At 38.8% G+C, this 20,841-nt stretch overlaps 1 protein-coding gene and 1 non-coding gene across 2 annotated transcripts in view; both read left to right on the forward strand.

Moving 5' to 3' along the window:
- Positions 1-300: 300 nt before the first annotated feature.
- Prkn (parkin RBR E3 ubiquitin protein ligase) overlaps positions 301-20,841 on the forward strand; it is a 912,456-nt gene continuing 891,915 nt past the window's right edge. Inside the window, 1 exon segment of the mRNA XM_090337856.1 lies at positions 301-493. Coding sequence (XP_090193982.1) covers positions 487-493 — 7 coding nt within the window. The 5' untranslated portion in view covers positions 301-486.
- LOC150059448 (U6 spliceosomal RNA) lies at positions 16,473-16,580 on the forward strand. Its single transcript, XR_016536522.1, has one exon. It is a non-coding gene; the product is annotated as a U6 spliceosomal RNA (small nuclear RNA).

Consider the following 20,841-nt stretch of genomic DNA (forward strand, 5'->3'; position numbering starts at 1 on the left):
GGGGACGGACGCGAGAGGAGGAGGTCGAGGCAAAGCGTGAGAAGGCGCGTTTGTGGCACACACTCGGCCCCCGGCAGCGGCGGGCCCGGGTCCACGCAGGTGGTGGGCAGCTCCGAGGTGAGGAGAGTGGAGGGGAGGGGAGGGGCGGGAAGAAGGCAGGACCGCGGCTACAGCTGCCACAAGCTTCCAAGGGCGAGCCTCCCGGTTGCTAGGCGACGCGTCAACATTGCGGGAGACGGTCCCGCCCCCTGCGTGACGCACGCTTCCTGGGCCTTCAGCCGGAAAGGGCGGCGGCCGGCGGCCGCGTTCAAACTACGAGTCCCAGGAGGCGCCGGGCCCGCGGCGCATGCGCGTCGGCGCCGGCCGCTCGCGCGGGAGGGGTGGCCTGGATGACTTTTCCCCTGACAGAACCGCTGGTGGCGGCCCGGGCGGGCGACGGCGCGCCCAGGCCCTGCTCGCCCAGCAGCTGCCACCTGCCCAGTGACCATGATAGGTACGTGGGTGCCTGCCAGGCACCGCCTCTGCGCCGCCCTGCGCCGTGCCCACTCGGGTCGAGTGGGACCCCGGGGCCCGCGGGGCCACCTGTCAGTCAGTGACCGGGCGGCGGCGGCTGCCTGTCGGGGCCGCACCCCGCTCCCCGCCGAGGCCCGGGGCGCCAGCGCGTGTGTCCAGTCCTCGCCCGCGGCTCGCAACTCCTTCCCCGCCCGAGTCTCCTCCGGCAGGGAGGCCGGCGGCGGGTGACACCGCAGCCTCACGGGCTGTGCCCGCTCCCCACCCCCCCACCTCCCCCCCCCCCCCCCCCCCCGCCGCCGCCGCCCCGCACACGCCGTCCTGGAGCTGGACCCGCCCCTCTCCCCAGCCCCCCACCGTCCGCTCCACCCCAACACCGCGCCTGGCCTCACCCCACTCCGCCCCAGCCCCTCCCTGCCCTCCTCCCTCCCTGCCCCCCAACCTCCCCCTCCAGGCTTCCCCACCCTCCCCAACCTCCCGCTTCAGGCTTCCCTAACCTCCCCACCCTCCCCCTCCAGGCTTCCCCACCCTCCCCACCCTCCCCAACCTCCCCCTCCAGGCTTCCCCACCCTCCCCAACCTCCCCCTCCAGGCTTCCCCACCCCCCCAACCTCCCCCTCCAGGCTTCCCCACCCTCCCCAACCTCCCCCTCCAGGCTTCCCCACCCTCCCCAACCTCCCCCTCCAGGCTTCCCCACCCCCCAACCTCCCCCTCCAGGCTTCCCCACCCCCCCAACCTCCCCCTCCAGGCTTCCGCACCCCCAACCTCCCCCTCCAGGCTTCCCCCACCCCCAACCTCCCCCTCCAGGCTTCCCCATCCCCCCAACCTCTCCCTCCAGGCTTCCCCACCCCACCAACCTCTCCCTCCAGGCTTCCCCACCCCCTCAACTTCCCCCTCCAGGCTTCCCCACCCCCCCAACCTTCCCCTCCAGGCTTCCCCACCCCCCCAACCTCCCCCTCCAGGCTTCCCCCCCCAGCTCTGTCCCACCCCCCAAATCTCCCAGGCCAGGCTTCTCCCCCACTCCCCACCCTTGCTCAGTCCCACCCCCCTCACCACCCCAGTCAGGCTTTCCTGCCTCAGTTTCCCCAAAGGGGACTTAGTCTTCAGGCTGAAGGATAGATTGAGACCCACTGCCTCTTCCAGGAAACTCTCAAACGCATTTTTCTGGTTGGAATCAACATATTCTGCCAGATGGGTTTACATTTTTTCATCCTTGATAGCTCTCCTTTAAATCTCTTGTTGAAGATCTGAGATGAAAGATTAAGAGTAAATAATAGCAAAAAAAAAAAGTGAATTTTTTTTTTTACCTTTTGCATTTAGCTACAGTTTTTTGGGTGTAACTTTGAAAATGGTTTGTTACTGTTGTTAGAAGGGCTGTGAGGTGTAAAATTAGCAAAAGCGCCCCCCCCCTTTTTTTAGGTTGTTTTGCCAAGTTATTCTTAGAATTTCCCCCTTGAAAAATTACTGAAAATGTATGGTTAAGAAAACATCAATATTAGGATGTTCAATTATTTCAGAGACTTGCTGCAGATTTTGTATTGAAGTAAGCTTGTCTGGGGATTATTTCTCACAAGTGTCACATGATTTTTGACGACAGCAAATGCATTTGAAGTCACATGTGGTCTCTCCAGATGACAGATGAGAGGCAGATTTATAAGATATGTGTCTTATATATCCTATTTCACTTGAGCTCAATAGACTATAGTTTTCTCTTTATTTGATAACTATCATTTCACTCACAGAAAACATATCATAATAGAAGGTAAGGAAAGTTGGGCAATATCCTGGGTTTTACCATTGCTGCATTAGTTAACTGCAGGCATCTCCCCGTGATAAGTAGAATGCTTTAATATTTAACTTAAATTTCTCAAACTAAAACCGATTTCTGAAGTGTCGTCAGTACCTAATAGGAATAATATAATATGTAATCATATAATATACATAATATGATTCACTTGTAAATATAAACTTGAACTAAGTCATAGAAGAGATTTATTTTCAAAACCCACACAGTATTTTATGGGAAAAAACCTATGTATTATTTTGAAGATGAACAATTTAGTACAATTTTAAACTTAATCTAGTACATGGATAATTTCAAGAGAAGCAGATTTGCTCAAAAGTCTTATTTAAGGGGGAGCCGAAGACCTACACATTATCACTAAGTTTTAAGTTATCTAGTACAATATATGATTATATAAATAACTCAGAATGATTCACATTTTTAAGATTTAGATGGACTTTTAAGAACAAAGAACTGTGATTTTACATTTCATCATTAGACAAATGCTTGATAATAACATGGAAAGTGCATGCTTTTAAAAATGCTTTTAGTCTAGCTATTGTTTAATGTACAGAAAATACATAAAAGCCACATGGACAATGAGCAACAAATTGTCTTACTCAACTGGTTGTATTACCTAATCTGTCAATGGACACATTTTTTTCTTTTGTTTCCTGGACTTGTATTACAGTTAAGTGCTTAAAAAATGCCTATGGTCCTCTTGTGTACAAGACCAGTGATATCTTACAGTGATCGAAGGAAAAATGCAGGATGGCTTGTCAAAGACTATCTGGGACCACATAAACTAGACTTGAGTATGTTGTTCATTGTCAATGAATGTAGAACAATTCAAAGCAAACAGAGTATGATAGTTGTTTTGCAACTAGACCTTGGATCCAAGAAACAAAGACATTATATGTAGTCTTTACTCAATCAGGCTACTACCTGGGCCACTTCCTGCTGTGGTCTCTAGTTGTGCAGATAATACTTTTTTTTTCTCCCTGGTGCAGATAATACCCTCTACCTCATTTAAATCCTATCCTTTTAAGGAGACCCATAAAGATTGGTTTCCTGGAAAATCACTATAAAAATTACTTCTTTATGTTAAAAATGTAAAAGTAATAATGTCATTGAATATAGTTTTAAATTTAGAGCATAGTTTTAAATTAGAGATTTAGAGTTAAGATAAAGTACTCATATGTATATATACACATAATGTATATATATATATATACACATATAATGATAAAATGGTTAGATTCTGAATTCACATGCAGTATCTTAAGAAGGATGCTGAACTTTAATCCTAGCTGCTCAGGGAGATGAGATCAGAGGATGAGGGTTCAAAGCCAGCTTTGGCAGACAAGTCCTAGAGATTCTTAGCTCCAATTAATCCATAAAAATTTGGAAGTGGGGGTGTGGTTCTAGGGGTAGAATGCCAGCCATGAGTGTAAACAAGCTAGCAAGATCACCAGATCCAGTATACACACAAAACAGAAAATCATTCTTATACTTCAAAAGTGTTTTTTTGTTTCGTTTTGTTTTGGTTTTGGCTAGGGTTATATTTGTGATGCTATGCGCCTGCTAACATGCACAGGGCCTTGTGTTCAGGCTCTAGCACTATGAGAAACAAAGTAAAAGAAGGAAGGAAGCAAAGGAGGAAGGAAGAAAACAATTTACTTGATTAAAATAGTAACAAGCATATTCTCTTGACCTTGTCCAGCATAACATTTCTTAATTTATATCTTCTGTATGATTATTGTTCTAGTCTTGTATTTTATGATACTAATCATGCAGGTGTACTCCATCCAGTAGCTTTAGTGCCTTTCACTGTATGTGGGGCATAGCTGCCCTAGGTGACTTATCCTCCATGACGAGTTGAGCAGTGTGTCATGCCAGCAAGTCTTTTTAGTATCTTCTTTCTTTAGAGATGAACATCAGTATATTTTAGTTGTAAAACAAGCTTTAAAAACACCTGCTCCTTTCTTGTTTTATAAAGTTAATTTCACAGAAGCAGACCCCAGGATTGACTGTTTAGTGTGTACTCAGACCAGCTTTAGGTATCAAGGACACTAGCATAAAGAAAACAGAAAGTGTCTTGTTATCATGCCATCATGAATGTACAGTCTAACTTTGCTGTTAGATTGACCCACATCCAATGGTCTTGAAGCATGTAGGTAGTTCATTTTAAAGTTTTGGGATTTATATTTCTAGTAGAATATATACCATGTATATATGCTACTTGTTATTTTTTTTGCCAGTCCTGGGCTTGAGCACTGTCCTTGGACTTTCTCAAGGCTAGCTCTCTACCCCTTGAGCCTCAGCACCACTTCCGGCTTTTTGCTACATATGTGGGGTACCGAGGAATTGAACCCGGGTCTTCATGCATGCTAGGCAAGCACTTTACCACTAAGCCAAACTCCTGGCCCCCAACTACTTGTTATTTTAATAACTTTAACTGAAAGCAACTCTGGGTCTAAATATCCCAATGGTTTAGGTCACAAAATGGCTTGTATTAAACTTTTGTATAGAACATTTCATGTAACTATATACAGTTTTCTTTAGGGTTCAAAGGTGTTTAAAAATATTCTTATGTCCTTTGCAATGTGGGCCCCATTTCTGAATACTTTTTTTTGTGGCCCATAACTTCATTGCTTGAAAATGATACAATGAAAGTACTTTGTATTAAGATATGCAAATCCATTCTTACCTCCAAAGCTTCTTTGAAAAATGGAAAAAAAGGGGATAAGAAAGTAAAAGTTCTTACTTCAAAATGCTTCATATTCATGAAGCAGTCTCAATGCAAAATACTTTATTCTCTTAGCTTTCAATTCTTTGATCAATGAAAATTGTTTCTTACCTGCTGTTTCTTCAGCCTTTAATTGTAGCCCAGTGCTTATTCAATGTTTCTGTTTTAATTTGCATTTAATGAGCTCATTTTAAATGTTTCTTTGTAGTAATCTGAATGGTTTCTCTTTTAAGTTGTGTAATATTAAAAAAAAGAGAGACTTACCTGAAGGTTGGCTGATTTATGTTGCAGCTTACCCCTGTCATTTATTTACTTCACCATATAGGAGAAAGTCTTGGTTAAAAGGAATTTAGTAATAGGACTGCTTCCTCTAGTAGTATTTCCTGATTACCTAGGATTTTCATCAAGCTAATTCAAATATCTATTGTATTTTATTTTTACTAAATAAAAAACTTTCCTATAAAAATTAATTGGTTTCAAATAACAATAATGATTTCAGTATTGGTTCTTTATGAGGTTCTGTATTGGGTAGTGTTAGGTAGAGTGGGTCCAGGTAGGTTGTATATATGAATAGCTTGCTTGTGGTAAAGGACACAGCAATCAGAAACCATTTCTACCCTGTGAGCTGAGTAGACCTATGTTTGTGTTAAATATTCTATCATCTACTCAAAAGAACCAGAGTACTGTAATTTGATTTTTTATCTGTATACACATAGTCTACAGTTTGATTTTTCATTCTCTTCAGATTTGAATGTCCTTCCTCTCTGTTGTGCCCTTGGAAATACCATTCATTTCTTCATGATCCATATCAAATTACACCTACTTTGTAGAACATTTTCCTTAAGGTTTCCCTATGAGACTTTTCACCTACTTTTCAGTTTGAATTCATTAGAATAACCAAGATTGTTCTGAGGAAGCACTGGAGAAGACAGCTCATAGGGCTGGGTGGATCTACTTATTTCCTGGTACTGCCGTTTGAGTTCTGTTAGAGGCCCAAGCACACGTTAACTAGGAGAAAGAACCCTTTCAGAAGGAGGGAAAGGCAAGTACAAAAGCATGGAGAAAAGGAGTAAGAATGATGTGAAGGGCATCTACTGAGGCAGAATCGCATCACTATCTATGTCATGCCAAGGGGTGGGGATTTACAATGGGTAGTAAGCAGGCTCACTGAGTCATTCGTTAGAAAAGAGCCCTGTGAAGCAATGGCATTTTAGGAAGATGTCCATGGCAGCTTTAGAATGGTACTGCTAGTGTCCAGAAGTCCATGTATGGTATTAATAGCTTTATTATTATTATTATTATTATTATTATTATTATTATTGTTTCATGCTATCCCTGGGGCTTGACCTCAGTGTCTGGGTGCTCTCCCTAAGCTTCTTTTTGAAACAAGAGTTAGTATTATACCACAACTCTAATTCTTGATTATTGGTAGTTTATTGGAGATAAGAGTCTCATGGACTTTCTTACCTTAGCTGTTTTTGATCGTCAGATCACAGTCTTCTGAATAGCTAGATTACAGGTGCAAGAAACCATTGCGCAGCTTATCAATGACATTTTTTTTCTTTTTATTGATCTTGGGGCTTGATCTTTGGACCTGGGTACTGTCCCTGAGCCTCTTTGTGCCTAAAGCTAGTGCTCTACCACTTGATCCACTTCCAGTTTTGGAGTGATTCATTGGAAATAAGAGTCTCATGGGGACTTTTTTGCTCAGGCTGGTTTCAAACCGAGATCCTCAGATATTGGCCTCCTGTGTATCTAGGATTACAGGTGTGAGCCACAGGTGCCTAGTACCAATAGCTTTTATGAGTAGAATATAAACTTCCACCGACATGGTAGAGTAGTTGTGAGTAGGTATGATATTTTTTCATGTCATGACATTGATTTGATATGGCCTCTGGTCAAGAACTATCTTTCTAAATATATTCTTAAAGACTGTACTTTCCTGGATCATTTCTACAGTATGTTACCAAATATATTCTTGCTTTAAAAATGCCTTGATATGCTTCATTGACAGGCATAATTTTCATGTTACTAAAGAGTTATGTGGGGCCAGGAGTTTGGCCTAGTGGTAGAGTGCTTGCCTAGCATGCATGAAGAACTGGGTTTGATTCCTCCGTACCACAAACACAGTAAAAGCCAGAAGTGGTGCTATGACTCAAATGGTAGAGCACAAGGATAGTGCTCAGGCTCTGAGTTCAAACCACAGGACTGGCAAACAAGAAAGGAAGGAAGGAAGGAAGGAAGGAAAGAAAGAAGAAAGGAAGAAAGAAAGAAAGAAAGAAAGAAAGAAAGAGAAGAAAGAAAGAAAGAGAAGAAAGAAAGAAAGAATTGTATGTATTTGTTTTCCTAAATACTCAGTAGCTCCTCCTTTGATACATGACACACTATGTTTAGGGTTTTCTTTGTAGTTTCACTGAAGGTAGAGTTCCTCCTTCTTAGATACATGCATAACTTACATGCTTGGTCACATGTTGAACCCATCCTTGGACAAATGCTCATATTCTTAACATTGCTGATGGTTTTTATTTTTTCCAGTTTACTTTTACTATAATACTTGGACAATCTTCAAGGTTAGAGTCTTTGACATTAGCAAAAAGGAAAATATCCTATAAGTAGCAATCTTACTAATTTTATAAAGCGAATACTGAAAAGAATTGGGGTTAGGGAATTAATATTGGTGTTTTGATTGAGACATTTCAATTATTAATGTAAGGAATTGATGAATACCATTCTTCTGTTGTTTAATGTTCGTAGAGTTTCAGTATGTAAATATGATGAACTGAGATTTTTCTGATGGTTAACTGGAGATAAGAGTCTCATGGACTTTCATGCCTGGGTTGGCTTTGAACAGCGATCCTCAGATCTCAGTCTCCTAAGTAGCTAGGATTACTGGAGTAAGCCACTGGTGCCCAGCCCTGCAAAGTAATTTTTAAAGACTATTATACCTTCAGAGTAGACCCATTCCCTAGATCACAGAATGGTAGAAATTGGACACTTAGAAATCACTCTGTATGTATAGCGGACTCAAATTGAAACGATGTAGTATCAGAGTTTGAATATGTACCTGTACTTCCTCCTTTCACTTCCATCATTTCTCTCTCCTGTATTCCTTGATGTTCTCAGAAGCAGGTGTTTCCACATTTCTCTTTAGTTCACAAATACATCTGCAGTTGGAAGCGGGCAGAGCTGGGCATTTTCTTTATGAGGTATGCACTTTTGAGATGGTCACTTTCTTTTCATGCCCTTGATGTTGCCATAGGACTTGACTACTGGTTGCAGTGTGTGGCTTGAGGTTGTCATGGGAAAGGAATACCTGGAGCAGAGCAGGTATGTCCATGGCACCTCTTCAACACATGCCCATCTGCTTGGGCAATCTTTGTGGCCCCAGGCACATTCTATTTCCAGAGGAATGTAGTCCTAGTGACAATTTTATTTTCTTCTGAATCAGAGGTTTGGAGAGTGCTAAATTCTGAGCACTAGAGGGTTGGTAAAGTAGTTTAGGTATGCCTAAAGAATTAAAAGTTTTAAAATAATGTTATATGCTGTAGGTCAGCTTCTTTTCCTTGAACTCAGCTTCCTCTTTCTTACAATCCTTTCTCATTCTCTGATGAGTCTCTGGAGAGTGAGATGTGTAGTCATAGCATAATCCAGAAAGCATTGTCTGAGCTGCTGCTTAGTTGGGCCTCTGACTAGAGACAGCTTATACTACATAAGCCTATTGGCATCCATCACATTTGGATAATTATATGACAGCTTCTAAAGGTGCTTTTATATGAAGATGCTGCAGTTTATAGTATAAGGAGGGAATTTTATAAGTGTCTTCTGTGCATTTAGTTTATGTATAATCTAGATATATAGTATGAGCAGATAGTGCTGTAGTATAATACTGATATTAACCAATATCCATGACTGCTCTTTTGGGAATCTGGGCAATGCCTAGTGGGGATGGTAAGGAAATGTCTTCCTCATTGAGGTTCTTCTCTTGGGCATCATGTTCTTCATTATCTGTTTTGTTTGTTTTATGTTATGGATTGAATCTCCTGTTTCTCATGATATGCAGAGTTTCTGTTATGTATGTTCATTTTTCTAATTATCTTGATTTCAGAGAAGTCATCAAATACCTTATTCAGTGTGTATGATGTTAAACTTTTATACCACATCCATATACTTGCCTGTATATACTGGTAATTTATAGGGATTGCAGTGTAATTTCAAACACTTTTGTTTTGATGGTAGGAGGGCAGTTCTGGAATAATTTCCTGAATAGATCAAGTCATTCTTTTCACAGATACCAGAGGTCTTCGGGAAGTTTATTTCCTTTATGTCCAAAAGAATGCAAATTATGCAGGTAAAGGTAAAGAAGTGATTATGATGTCATTTGGGATCAGATATATAACAATTTTTTTTCTTTAGGAAATGATGAAAGGTTGGAGATGTGGCTCCTAGCTAATTAGTGAAAATGGTAGGCACTGAATTTGAATCTTGTCTTGGACTCCCCCTTCCTCCCAGGAAAAGAAATCATAATAGAATGATAGACATTAATAGTCTAAAACTGATAAATGTCTGGATAATTGAGAAAGGAATTCATTAAAAAGTATTATCACAACAGTCGCCAATAAATGAAACTAGGTAGGATTAGGTGCCATTTATTTATGTGAAAATATCAGGAAGTATATGTCTAAATTATTATGTTTGGTTTGTGATATTATTTTTTATTTTTGTGTTTTTCAAGATCTTTAGAACTAAGCATATAATATTTTGGAAATACCAAAAAATAACATATATAGAGTAACTTTGGGAATGAATGAATGCATTGTCATTGTAATATCCACCAAACTGAGTATACATGTGCATAAATTTTTAGTGTCAGGATTCTTTAAGTAATTTCACAGTCTAATCTTATAGACAAAAAATAAGCTTTAGGACCATAATTTTACTTTCTTAGTCATTTTTAATATTATATACATGAAACATAGTTCAGCTTCTGTTAGTTTCTTATTGCTGCTTGCTATAACAAATTACAGGTTTGGCACCTTAAGATAATAGACATTTATCCTGTTGCAGTTCTAGAGGATACATGTCCAAAATGAACATTAAGCTGCAAAAATCAATGCAATAATAGAGCTCGTCCCTTCTACAAGTTTCAGTGGAAAATCCCTCATCACTGGGGAAGCTGCAGGACATGGTTTGCTTCTGGCCCTGTCACTAAACTGTTTCTGTGGTCACAATGTCTTCTTTACTGAAATCAAATCTCCCTCTTCCTCCTTCCATAAGAACATATTTAGGAAAATTAAGGATAACACCTTATCACCAGACCCATAGTGTAATCACATCTGCAAAGTTTCTATTTGGCATAAATAAAAGAACATTCACAAGTTTCAGGGGCTAGGATGTGAACATTCAGACAGGCATTGTTCAGTTCATTGCAGCTTCCAGTAATGCTTCATTTACAAGCATGGTTGGTAAGTGCCATTGGGATGAAGGAAGGATGACAGATGGTATACACTGAATTGACAGCAATACTATTTGATTTTTGCTCTTTTTGAGATCATTTAAAGGTAATGTAATGTTGCTGTAAAGAATTGTTTTGTCATTTATTTTGTCATGGAGTGGTTGATGAAGGTGGCCCAGGACTTAGCTTTCTTTTCAACTCCTTTTCCCAGGTGGTAAAAGAACATGTGGAAACAATCTTGGACTGAAATAGTGAATTACAGCTGGGTAATTTGATGTACCAGGTTGCTAATTTGTATCCTGTAGAGAGAAGGAAGCTTTGTTATATTTTTGACAGGAAATATGACTTTATGTAACAACAGATGATCAGGCAAAGCAGGAACAAATAACCATTTTCTGATTTGAAAATTTACTATGAATATTAGACAGTTAATGCTCCTTTGGAATAGTTTAACATTGTCTTGCCTTTGTAAATACTAGCTAATCTGATTTGGCTGAAAGTTACACAGAAGTTTTAAGTAAATTTTGGTAAAGTTGAGAAGGACAAAGGACAAATGAAGGCTTTTTTCAACCTCTTCCTCCTCCTCCTCCTCCTCCTCCTCCTCCTCCTCCTCCTCCTCCTCCTCCTCCTCCTCCTCCTCCTCCTCCTCCTCCTCCTCTTCCTATTTTCTTTTTTCTTCTAAGATAATCAGGCCTGGCACTGGTGGCTCATGCCTGTCATACTTGCTACTTTTAGAATTGAGTCATCTTTTTTCCCCCTGGAACTTGGGTTTGAACTTGAGGGCACTGTCCTGAAGCTTTTTTCTCTCAAGGCAGGTATGCCACCACTTGAATCACAGGTCCACTTCTGGCTTTTATTGGAGATAAGAGTCTCTCAGACTTTACTGCCTGGGCTATCCTCAAACCATGATCCTTAGGTCTCAGCCTTCTGAATGGCCAGGATTTCAGGCATGAGCCATAGATAGAATGGTCTTTTGACAGGAAAATAATGAATGTGGGTTAAATGATGGATTCACTAGGAAGATGGGGGGCCTGTTAGCAGAGGCAGTGCTCGGGGAGGGGCAAATGAGATAAGAGTAAAAAGTGTGAGGGTATCTCCACTGCCCTGAGAATCTTCCACCTTGCTGAACTATTAATGTTTTGCTCTGAGTAGTGAAGATCTACTTAAATTTAATGCTGAGAACTGGCATGACCAGATTCATTTTAGGAATAATAGTTCAGGTACCAGAGCAATTATAAATCTCACTTAATTTTTAGTTTACATAGGAATGATGACTATGCTAATTAATTCTATGTGACTCAATAAGGCAAAGCACATTTGTCACAACTGGACACCCTATAGTCATTGAATTCTAAGGATCATTTTTGCAGAGGAAGCTAACATCAGCAGCTACAGTGGACAGTGGACGGTTAGCATAGCCTCATGAGTCACACCTATTCAGTCAAGTAGTAAGTGCCTATGCCTATGTCTAAAAGTAAAAAGTAAATTCAAATTCAGAAATAAAAAGAATGTCAGTATCTGAATTAAAAACTGAGTACTATACATTGCTTTCCATTTGGAATCTTTAATATGTTAGGACAATTAGGCTGCACTTTATTGTAATCATAATAAACTGTTCAGATGGTATTGAAAGACAAAGATTTACTTATTTTTGCTTGCTCTAGGGTTTGAACTCAGGCCTGAATGCTGTCCCTTAGTCTCTCTGTGTTCAAGGCTGGAACTCTACCACTTGACCACAGTGCTACTTCTGGCTTTTTCTGAGTAGTTAGTCTCACAGATTTTTCTACTCAGACTGGCATTAAACCACAGTCCTCAGGTCTCAGCCTATGAGTAGCTAGAATTATTTTTATAGAATTATTTTCATGGAGAACATTAAAGGCTCTTTTTTTCATTTCATTTTGATACTGTGTGTTTTCTTGCCAGTTTCATTTTTGAGGGAAGAAGTGTGTTTTTATTTAAGAAATATTATTAGATGAATAGAAATAGGAATTGAGGGATAGGAGACATTTCTTTGTCTCTTATTGTATTCCCCAGTCTTTCTAGATGTACAGAGTAATTGCCTTAAAATGGGACCTGGTCTTATTTAATCCTTTGGTCTCTACACCAGTAGAATTCTAATAAGTCTTGAGACAGATGAAAAAACGAATTAATAGGGAAGTAATTATATGGCCTGATTTTTGCAAATACAAAATACATTCAAAATATTTCATGTTCTGAGTTGACACATTAATTTTAAGAATGATATTGTAATTTTTCTCATTTTTCTTTGAAAAAATATGAGCTAACAGAAGAATGATGGCTATTTTTTTGTTCTTTTTTTTCCATCCTTCTCTGTTGCTTTTTCTTATTGCTACTTAAGTGCTTATGTATAGACAGAAGCTTTTAAATTATTTTAATCTAGGGAGAAGCTGAGATTTTAAAGTGGTTATTCTATGTACAATGTTCAGAATGTAAATTACACGGAAGCTTTGTCTCTTTTCTACCTTTAGCTTATGTGGTAAAGTTAAATATGGGGTCCATATTTACTTATTTTCTTAGTGTAGCTTTTCTCCATGGAATACTCTCAGTAGAAACATATGCTCAAAGCTTCAAAATAATTACAATATCACTAAAAGCTTCATAATCACATTACTGAAACTAAATGTTAAAAAATTTGATTTTCCTTGATTCAATCATTTCAATTTAATTCTAGGCTACTGCATGATTGATTAAGGAAACATGACAGGCCAAAGTCAAGGGATGTTTGTAGTGCCTAAAGCCTTGCAGAGAAACCTTCAAGGCAATTTAATTTGGATAGAAATTTATTTTAATTTTTCTGAGGTCTTTTTCCCCCTAAAGTGGAAGAACATTTCTTTTCATGCTTTTAGTGTTTAACTAGCTCTGATGGTATCGTTTAGTCCTTGTCTGCGGTTTGTATGCATCCCTTTGTCATCCCTGCATCAACACAGACCTGGGCAAACCAGAACAAAGGCCCAGGTCACATTTCTCTCATGAAATATAATCTTTCATGGTATTTAAGAGATGGTTTAAACACTTACTTTTTTATTGGAAACTGTGGATGGTTTTGAGATACTGGTGTACAGTAAGCAGGCTCCTCATAATATAATAAATGGACGCACCAGCTCCATCCCTCATCTGTGAGGACATGGAACATGGAGCAAACACTGCTCCTCTCTCCAGGTGCTCACAGTGGGTGGAAGAGTGGTCATCCATCCAATTCACATCTGGTTGAAAAATCATCTATTTTTATTTTTAACAAATTATACAGACTAATGAATATAAAATTACTTTCGGAAGTAATATGAATTCTCTCAATTTTCAGTATATTTGTTTAAATTGTATATGTTACAAAGCAGGATCTTTAGAATATTTCCTGACTACATTTGATATCCATTTAGTTAGAAGTATGGACATTGTATGTATGTTTTGCATATGCATAAATAAAGTATATGGTGACATTTGCTAACATTCATTAAATCTTTGAAAGTGGATTTTGAACAATTAAATGCTTCAACTTGGAAGAGGCGCTATTCCTTGAACAAAAAAGCTCAGGGACAGTGCCAGGTCCCAAGTTCCATGACTGATAAAAATCAAATAGATAAACAACAAATACCTTCTCTTCATAGGATATTTGACAAAGGGAAATTAAAATCTTATATTTCTCAATTCATTTTATTCTGGACTTTAACATACTTTTCATGACTTTGTTCTCCTTTAGCAAATACCTACTTGTATAAGGGTCTTTTCATTTTTCTACCTCCATTAGGATAGGTTTATTGTTTGATAGATTTGCTTAATAATGCAAGCTTGGAATTTAGAAATATACACTGTTTATGACTAATAATTATCATACCCTATTTACTTTCTGTGGCATCTGTATCATATCCTATATCATCTTTCCCACCAAATCATTGTAATACAACATCTTATTCTTTAATAGTTTTCCTACATGCTTTAGCATAGTGAAGTAGTGGAAATATTTCCTCTTCACAGAGATTTCACTCTGAAATTCAAGTAGGGAAACAGTTTTATGCAGAGATTCCATATGATGGTTTAGATTCTATATAGGAAAGTATTTTAGTTTTGAAATGTCCATCAGTAGTTTTCTACTGTTCACATTAAAGCATTTGGAAATAGTTTGTTAGTTTTAAGATATTTGTATGATTTCATATTTGGACATCAAATCTTCACTACTAGATGATTGACTCACCTCACCTTTATGGTATGTATCAAAGATTGTTGAGTTAGCAATAAGCATGATGTGTCTGGAATTTAACCCTGCTAATAAACTAATAACTTCACTTATCTAATTTTAGCAAAGATTTTGGAAGAAGTTCCATGTGTTATGGCTCAGAGTTTTAGAACCTGTTACTATAGTTCTGTAAGTTATAAAAGCACCATCATGTTTTACCAGTTTCTTTAGCCTTCAGATCCCACAGAGATGATATACCATGGCCCAGGTAGTGTGGTTTATGCAGTAGGTTTGAATCACAGATGACAAACACTGAGTTTGGAGTATTCACCATTTATAGCAAGCAGTAAGCAAATCTCTTTACCCTGATATATATGTTACCTCATTTTAAAGGATTATCAGATACATAAACAACCTTGAAAATGGCCATATAATAATAGTATGCAAATCTGATTTTTGTCCAGGAAGTAGAGATTGCCTCATTTAAGCAGCTGTGAGAAAAATTCTGGAAGTAAGATGGTCAATCACTGGAAGTCCTGGCATACAGTTTCAGATATGTAGCATCAAGAAGACCCAAGGAAAACAGCTCTCCAACAGGTTCTTTAGCATCTGCTTGACTAAATTAGAGCGACATGGCAGTGCTTTATTATGAAACTTCACAGAGAAGGATTAGGCTAGTGGTTGAAACTGAAGAACAAAAGCTATTAAATTTTTTGCCCTTTGAATTAATGCAATAGCAGATATGTTCAAAAGCATGAAGGACTTATAGTGTAGAGAAGGATGAACCAGTCACCTTTCACTTAATGCTCTGTCATTGTTTAGAATCAGTATTAGGAAAGCCCTATTAGGCTGCTTCAAGGGAATCGGCTCCCTTTCCCATTTCCAGCTTATTGGAAATGGAAAATTGTTACATTATTTTATTTGCCTCTCAGCTCAAAGATACTTATAGAAAGATACTTACAGAAATTGTATTTCATATTAACTTTTTAAATGATAATTAGAACAAAACTATGCTTTCAATTCTTATTATCTTTCCTTGCAGACTCTTCTCAATTTATTCGCTAGCCTTAATTGGCACATAAAATCTATAAGTTTCTAGCTTAGATATGTATGTGTTTTATCACATTTTTTTTAATATTCTTATTGTCAACATTGATTTCCTTGGGACAGAGTTGTACCGAGTGACTGGGATGTAAAAACTTACATATAACAACTTTCCTTAGATTTTCTAAAAAAAAAAACAAAAAACCTTATGATGTAATAGTTGGGCTTTTTGTTTGCTATATCAGAGCATTAAATAGAATTTTAAAAGCAATAGTTGACTTATTTGAGCTTTTTTCTTTCAGGACGAATGTATTTTAAAATAATAGTAATGCTGTTTCTTTAGCATGGCAGTGAAAAACAGTATTTGTGATATACTGCAAATGAATCCAAAAGTGACTGGGCAACATTTTTCAGTTTTCCATGTTGAATAATTCTGCTAAGAATATGTCCTTTCTTCTTTTTTCTTTTTGGGTCAGTCGTGGGACTTGAACTCTGGGTCTGAGTGTTGGCCTGAGCTCTTCAGCTCAAGGCTACCGCCCTACCCCTTGAGCCATAGAACCACTTACTCCTTTTTTCTTACAATATTAATTAAAGTTGGTTAATCATAACTGCATATTTCTTTATTCCGAGTGTCTTTTACTCTAAACACCATTCAATTTTATTGAAATATAAGTACAGAACAGAAAAGTTAGTCAGCTTGAATGGTAAATCATTCTATAACTTATTTCGAAAACTTCCAGTTAGTGCTCGCTTCAGCAGCACATATACTAAAATTAAAACTATCCATAGAAGATTAGCATGGCTCCTGTGCAAGGATGACACGCAAATTCGAGAAGCCATTCCATGTTTTTGTGAAGCATATCTTGACCATGATTGAAGCTCATGTTGATGTCAAGACTACAGATGCTTATTTGCTTCATCTGTTCTGTGTTGGCTTTACAAAAAAAATGCAATAATCAGATCCGCAAGACCTCCTGTGCTCAGCATCAGCAGGTCTGCCAGATCCGGAAGAAGATGATGGAAATCATGATCCGAGAAGTGCAGACCAACGACTTGAAAGTAGTTAATAAGCTGATTCCAGATAGCATCGGGAGAGACAGAAAAGGCTTGCCAGTCTTTTTATCCACTTCATGATGTTCTCGCTAGGAATGTGAAAATGCTGAAGAAGCCCAAGTTTGAACTGGGAAAACTCATGGAGCTGCAAGGTGAAGGTGCTAAGTTCTGGAAAAGCTACTGGGGATGAGTCTGGTGCTAAAGTCTAGTGAGCTGATGGATACGAACCACCAATCTAAGAAGCTGTTTAAAATTCAAAGTTTTAATAATGAGAAATAAAAGGCCTATTTGTGGAAAAAAAAACCTTTTAGTTAGTGCTTAACATTTTTTGTTGCCAGTCCTGGGGTTTGAACTCTGGGCCTGCACATTGTCCTTGGGCTTTTTCAAGGCTAGCACTCTACCCCTTTGAGCCACAGTCCACTTCTGGCTTTTTTTTCTGTATATGTGTTACCAAGGAATCAACTCAGGACTTCATGCATGCTAGGCAAGCACTCTACCACTAGACCACACTCCCCACCCCTCATTAAAAATATTTATGCTTATATATACTTAAAGGTGAGGTGTCTAGATGCCTTTTTATAGTAAATTCATTTAAAGATTATTATGATTTTTTTCAGTAGTTTTTTTTGTATTTTATTGTCAGGCTAATGTATAGAGGGCTTAAAGTTACATTCAACGGGTAGTGGGTGCATTACTTCTCAAATATTGGTACCCCTTCACATGTTTTTGTCACCCTTTCCCCTCACCTCCTCCTACTCATATTGTTTTTCCCCTTCTTACCGTATTTCAAATAAACAAATGAGTGGGTATACAATATACAAGGTAACAAAGTCAGATACAGTAACCACATGAGATTAACCATAAAGGAGAAAAAGTACATTAAGAACAACAATCACAAAGTTAAACCCCTTGTTTTCATATCGCAGGGTTCATTTCATTTAGTCTCGTCCTATATGACATGTACATAGCTTTTCAACTTTTGTGATGCTCTGCTAGGAGAATCCTAGATGTGTACTAATTATTACAAATAAGGAAAACCATGGAACCTATGTTCCTTTGGGTCTGGCTTATTTCACTTAATATGGCTTTTTCCAAGTCTTTCTGGGGCAATGTCGTCTTTTCTGATAGCAGCATAGAATTCCATTGTGTATAAGCACCACATCATTCATCTACTGAGGGGCATCTAAGTTGGTTTCATATCTTACCTATGGTAAATAATACTGCAATGAACATCATTGTGCTAGTAGCTTTATCAGTAGTTATTATTTATTTACTGCTTTGAAGGGTAGGACTCTTTTCCTACAGTTAGGAGCATTCTTTGTATCTCAAAAGTTAGCAATTTTCTGTACATATTCAGCCATATTTTTTTTTTGCCAGTCAGGGAGCTTAACTCAGGACCTGACCACTGTCTGTGGAATTTTCTCAAGGCTAGAGCTGTACCACTTGAACCACAGCACCACTTCCAGATTTTTCCTATGTATGTGATACTGAGGAAGCAAACCCTGGTCTTCGTGCATGCTAGGCAAGCACTCTACCACTAGGCCAAACTCTTGGCCCCATTTTTTTCTTTTTTCTTTTTGAGGTGTGTGTGTGTGTGTGTGTGTGTGTGTGTGTGTGTGTGTGTGTGTGTGTGTGTGTGTGTGTGTGTGTGGTGTTGTGTGTGTTATATTGTATTTCAGTAACCTACTTCTGTCCTGGCCTTTTTTTTTTTGGCAAGTCCCTGGGCTTGAGCCCAGGGCCTGAATACTGTCCTTGGGTTTTCTTAAGGCTAGAGCTCTACACTTGAGCCACAGCACCACTTACAGCTTTTTTTTCTATGTATGTGGTACTGAGGAATTGAACCCAGGTCTTCGTGCATGCTAGGCAAGCACTCTACCACTAGGCTAAACTCCCAGTCTCCTTATATTCAGCCATATTTCTTAAAGAAATATTTATGAGGTAGGAAATTTTTCAAAAAAATTTATTCCAAGGATAAAATTATTTCAATTATTTTTTTCTAATTTGCAGTAGAAAAGTGAAAGAGAAGATTTTAAAAACTAAATTCTATCAGCAGATTATTATCAGTATTATTGATTGAATTGATGTCTGTCTCTTTTTTTAGCAATGATCAATTCCTTTTACTTTTTTCAAATAGGAGAGAAACAGAGTGGGTAGGAATTATATCCAATGTTTACTGAGGGTTTGTATTGTTTCAAGTATTCTGCCCTATTTATGCCATTTAATTTCTGTAGCCTCTTATTCCTGCTCATCTGCAGAAAATGGAAGCTCCAGAGGTGGGCTGGCTTGTCCAAGGTTATAGTAGGTAGATCTAGACTGTGAGATGTTAAAGCATAAGCATTTGAACCATTCTACTACCCAAGCTCTGCCTTGTACTTGCTTCCATTTTCCCCATTTCTCATACCAGGTCTCTCATTTCCTAACAGAACTGTTCTTCTTCCCTCCTAAATCAGTTTAGAAGCTAAAATAGCAGATGAAGCTAAAAAGTTTCTTTGACTTATAACAATTTCCTCTAGAATTATCTTGTTGAAAGTAAATAGCCCATCTGGCTTCCTCTTTTCACAGAGTAGAACTCCTGAGTGAGCTTTGTGACTGATGCTGGCTGCATTCCATGCAGTGTGCTTGTTGGCCCTAAGCAAGACGAGCACAATCTGTTTCCTCTATTTCTAATAAAGGAAGAGAGTGCCTTCATTTGCCTCTTTAATTCATGGCTTGAATTTTATGTCCTTTCTCACAATGGCAGCTTTCCTGCTGCCCCTTTTCCCCCTAAAATCAGGTAAATTTGAGACTACATAATACACCCTTTCCAGTACAAGGATAGCACAAAAAATAACATTAAAACTTGCATTTTAAAACCATACCAATAAGTTGTTTAGCTGTGTGACTCCCATCGATTGTACGGAGCTGTAGGGGAAGATTGGGAAAGCTGTGTTTCTTCCCCGTTCTCTTCCTGCTCACTGAATAAATAGGAGTGTTTAGCCTTCTGTGCCAGAGTCCACAGGAGTCAGACTGCCGCGCTCTGCACAACCTGAGCATTTACCTCTAAGTACCTTAATTTAGCTCCTGAGTTTACTTCTAAGGAGCAGCAGGGATTATCCCTCTAGCCCTGATAATTACCTTCCTACAGGGCTGACTGAGGAATACAGAATGGGGACTTAAAACTGAACCTGAATTCTCTCTGGTTGAGGAAATAACTCGATTCTTTCTGTGTCATTGTGCAGATAAGACTATGGCAAACTTTAGAGGTGTTTAAAATCATTGTTTTAATTTTAACTTTATTTTGGGGCCAAGCTTCCAGAGGGCATCATGTAATGCGTAATGGTTTCTTGTCACAATTGACAAGTGTTCTCCAAATCATATTATTCTGAGGGAAGACTTCCTAAAAGTCAATTCCTTGTTTATATCACTCTCTAAACATCCATTTTCAGAGAGGCATATCTAGATTTTATGCTCGAGAATGTGTCTTTTTAAGGAGTTCTGCCATGTTCTTCTTGGAAAGAAGGCACTTCTGATCAAGAAGTACCTGCAAGGAGTAAAGTTGCAGGCTCAGAATAGTTGTATTGGCCTTGCTTTCTTACACTCACATCTCTGAATGTACGAGTGCAAGGAATTTTGTGCTTCTAAAACAGCTGCTTCTAAAACACTGTTCCCCTGAGAAGGCCAAGGAGATGGTCAAGGGCATATTTGAGAGGTATAGAAGGGAAGGTGCAGTCTGTCCCTATTTCCTCCAGTGCTTCCTATGTCACATTTCAAGATGCCCTCACATACATGTCAAAATAGGATGAGCCAGTTCAAGTACTATTCTTGAAATATGTTCCCATTTTAACATTTTCATTTATGTTCTGTTGATAGCAAATTAAAAACAACAAAAAAGGAATATTATGGAAAGTTCTTACAAAGTTTTAAAAATATCAGGCATATTTTTAACTTTGAAATGGTACTTTTTATATTTTGTCAAGTATATATTTCTAAACAATTAGCAATTACAGTGTAGCTATGTGTCTCAGTTTAAAATTAATGATAACTATTTGTTGTAGATTTTTATAATTTAAATAATATACA

The sequence above is a fragment of the Megascapheus bottae genome, chromosome 8 (genome assembly GCF_031878675.1).
Source record: "Megascapheus bottae isolate mThoBot1 chromosome 8, mThoBot2.hap1, whole genome shotgun sequence".
In the NCBI taxonomy this organism is placed as follows: domain Eukaryota; kingdom Metazoa; phylum Chordata; class Mammalia; order Rodentia; family Geomyidae; genus Megascapheus; species Megascapheus bottae.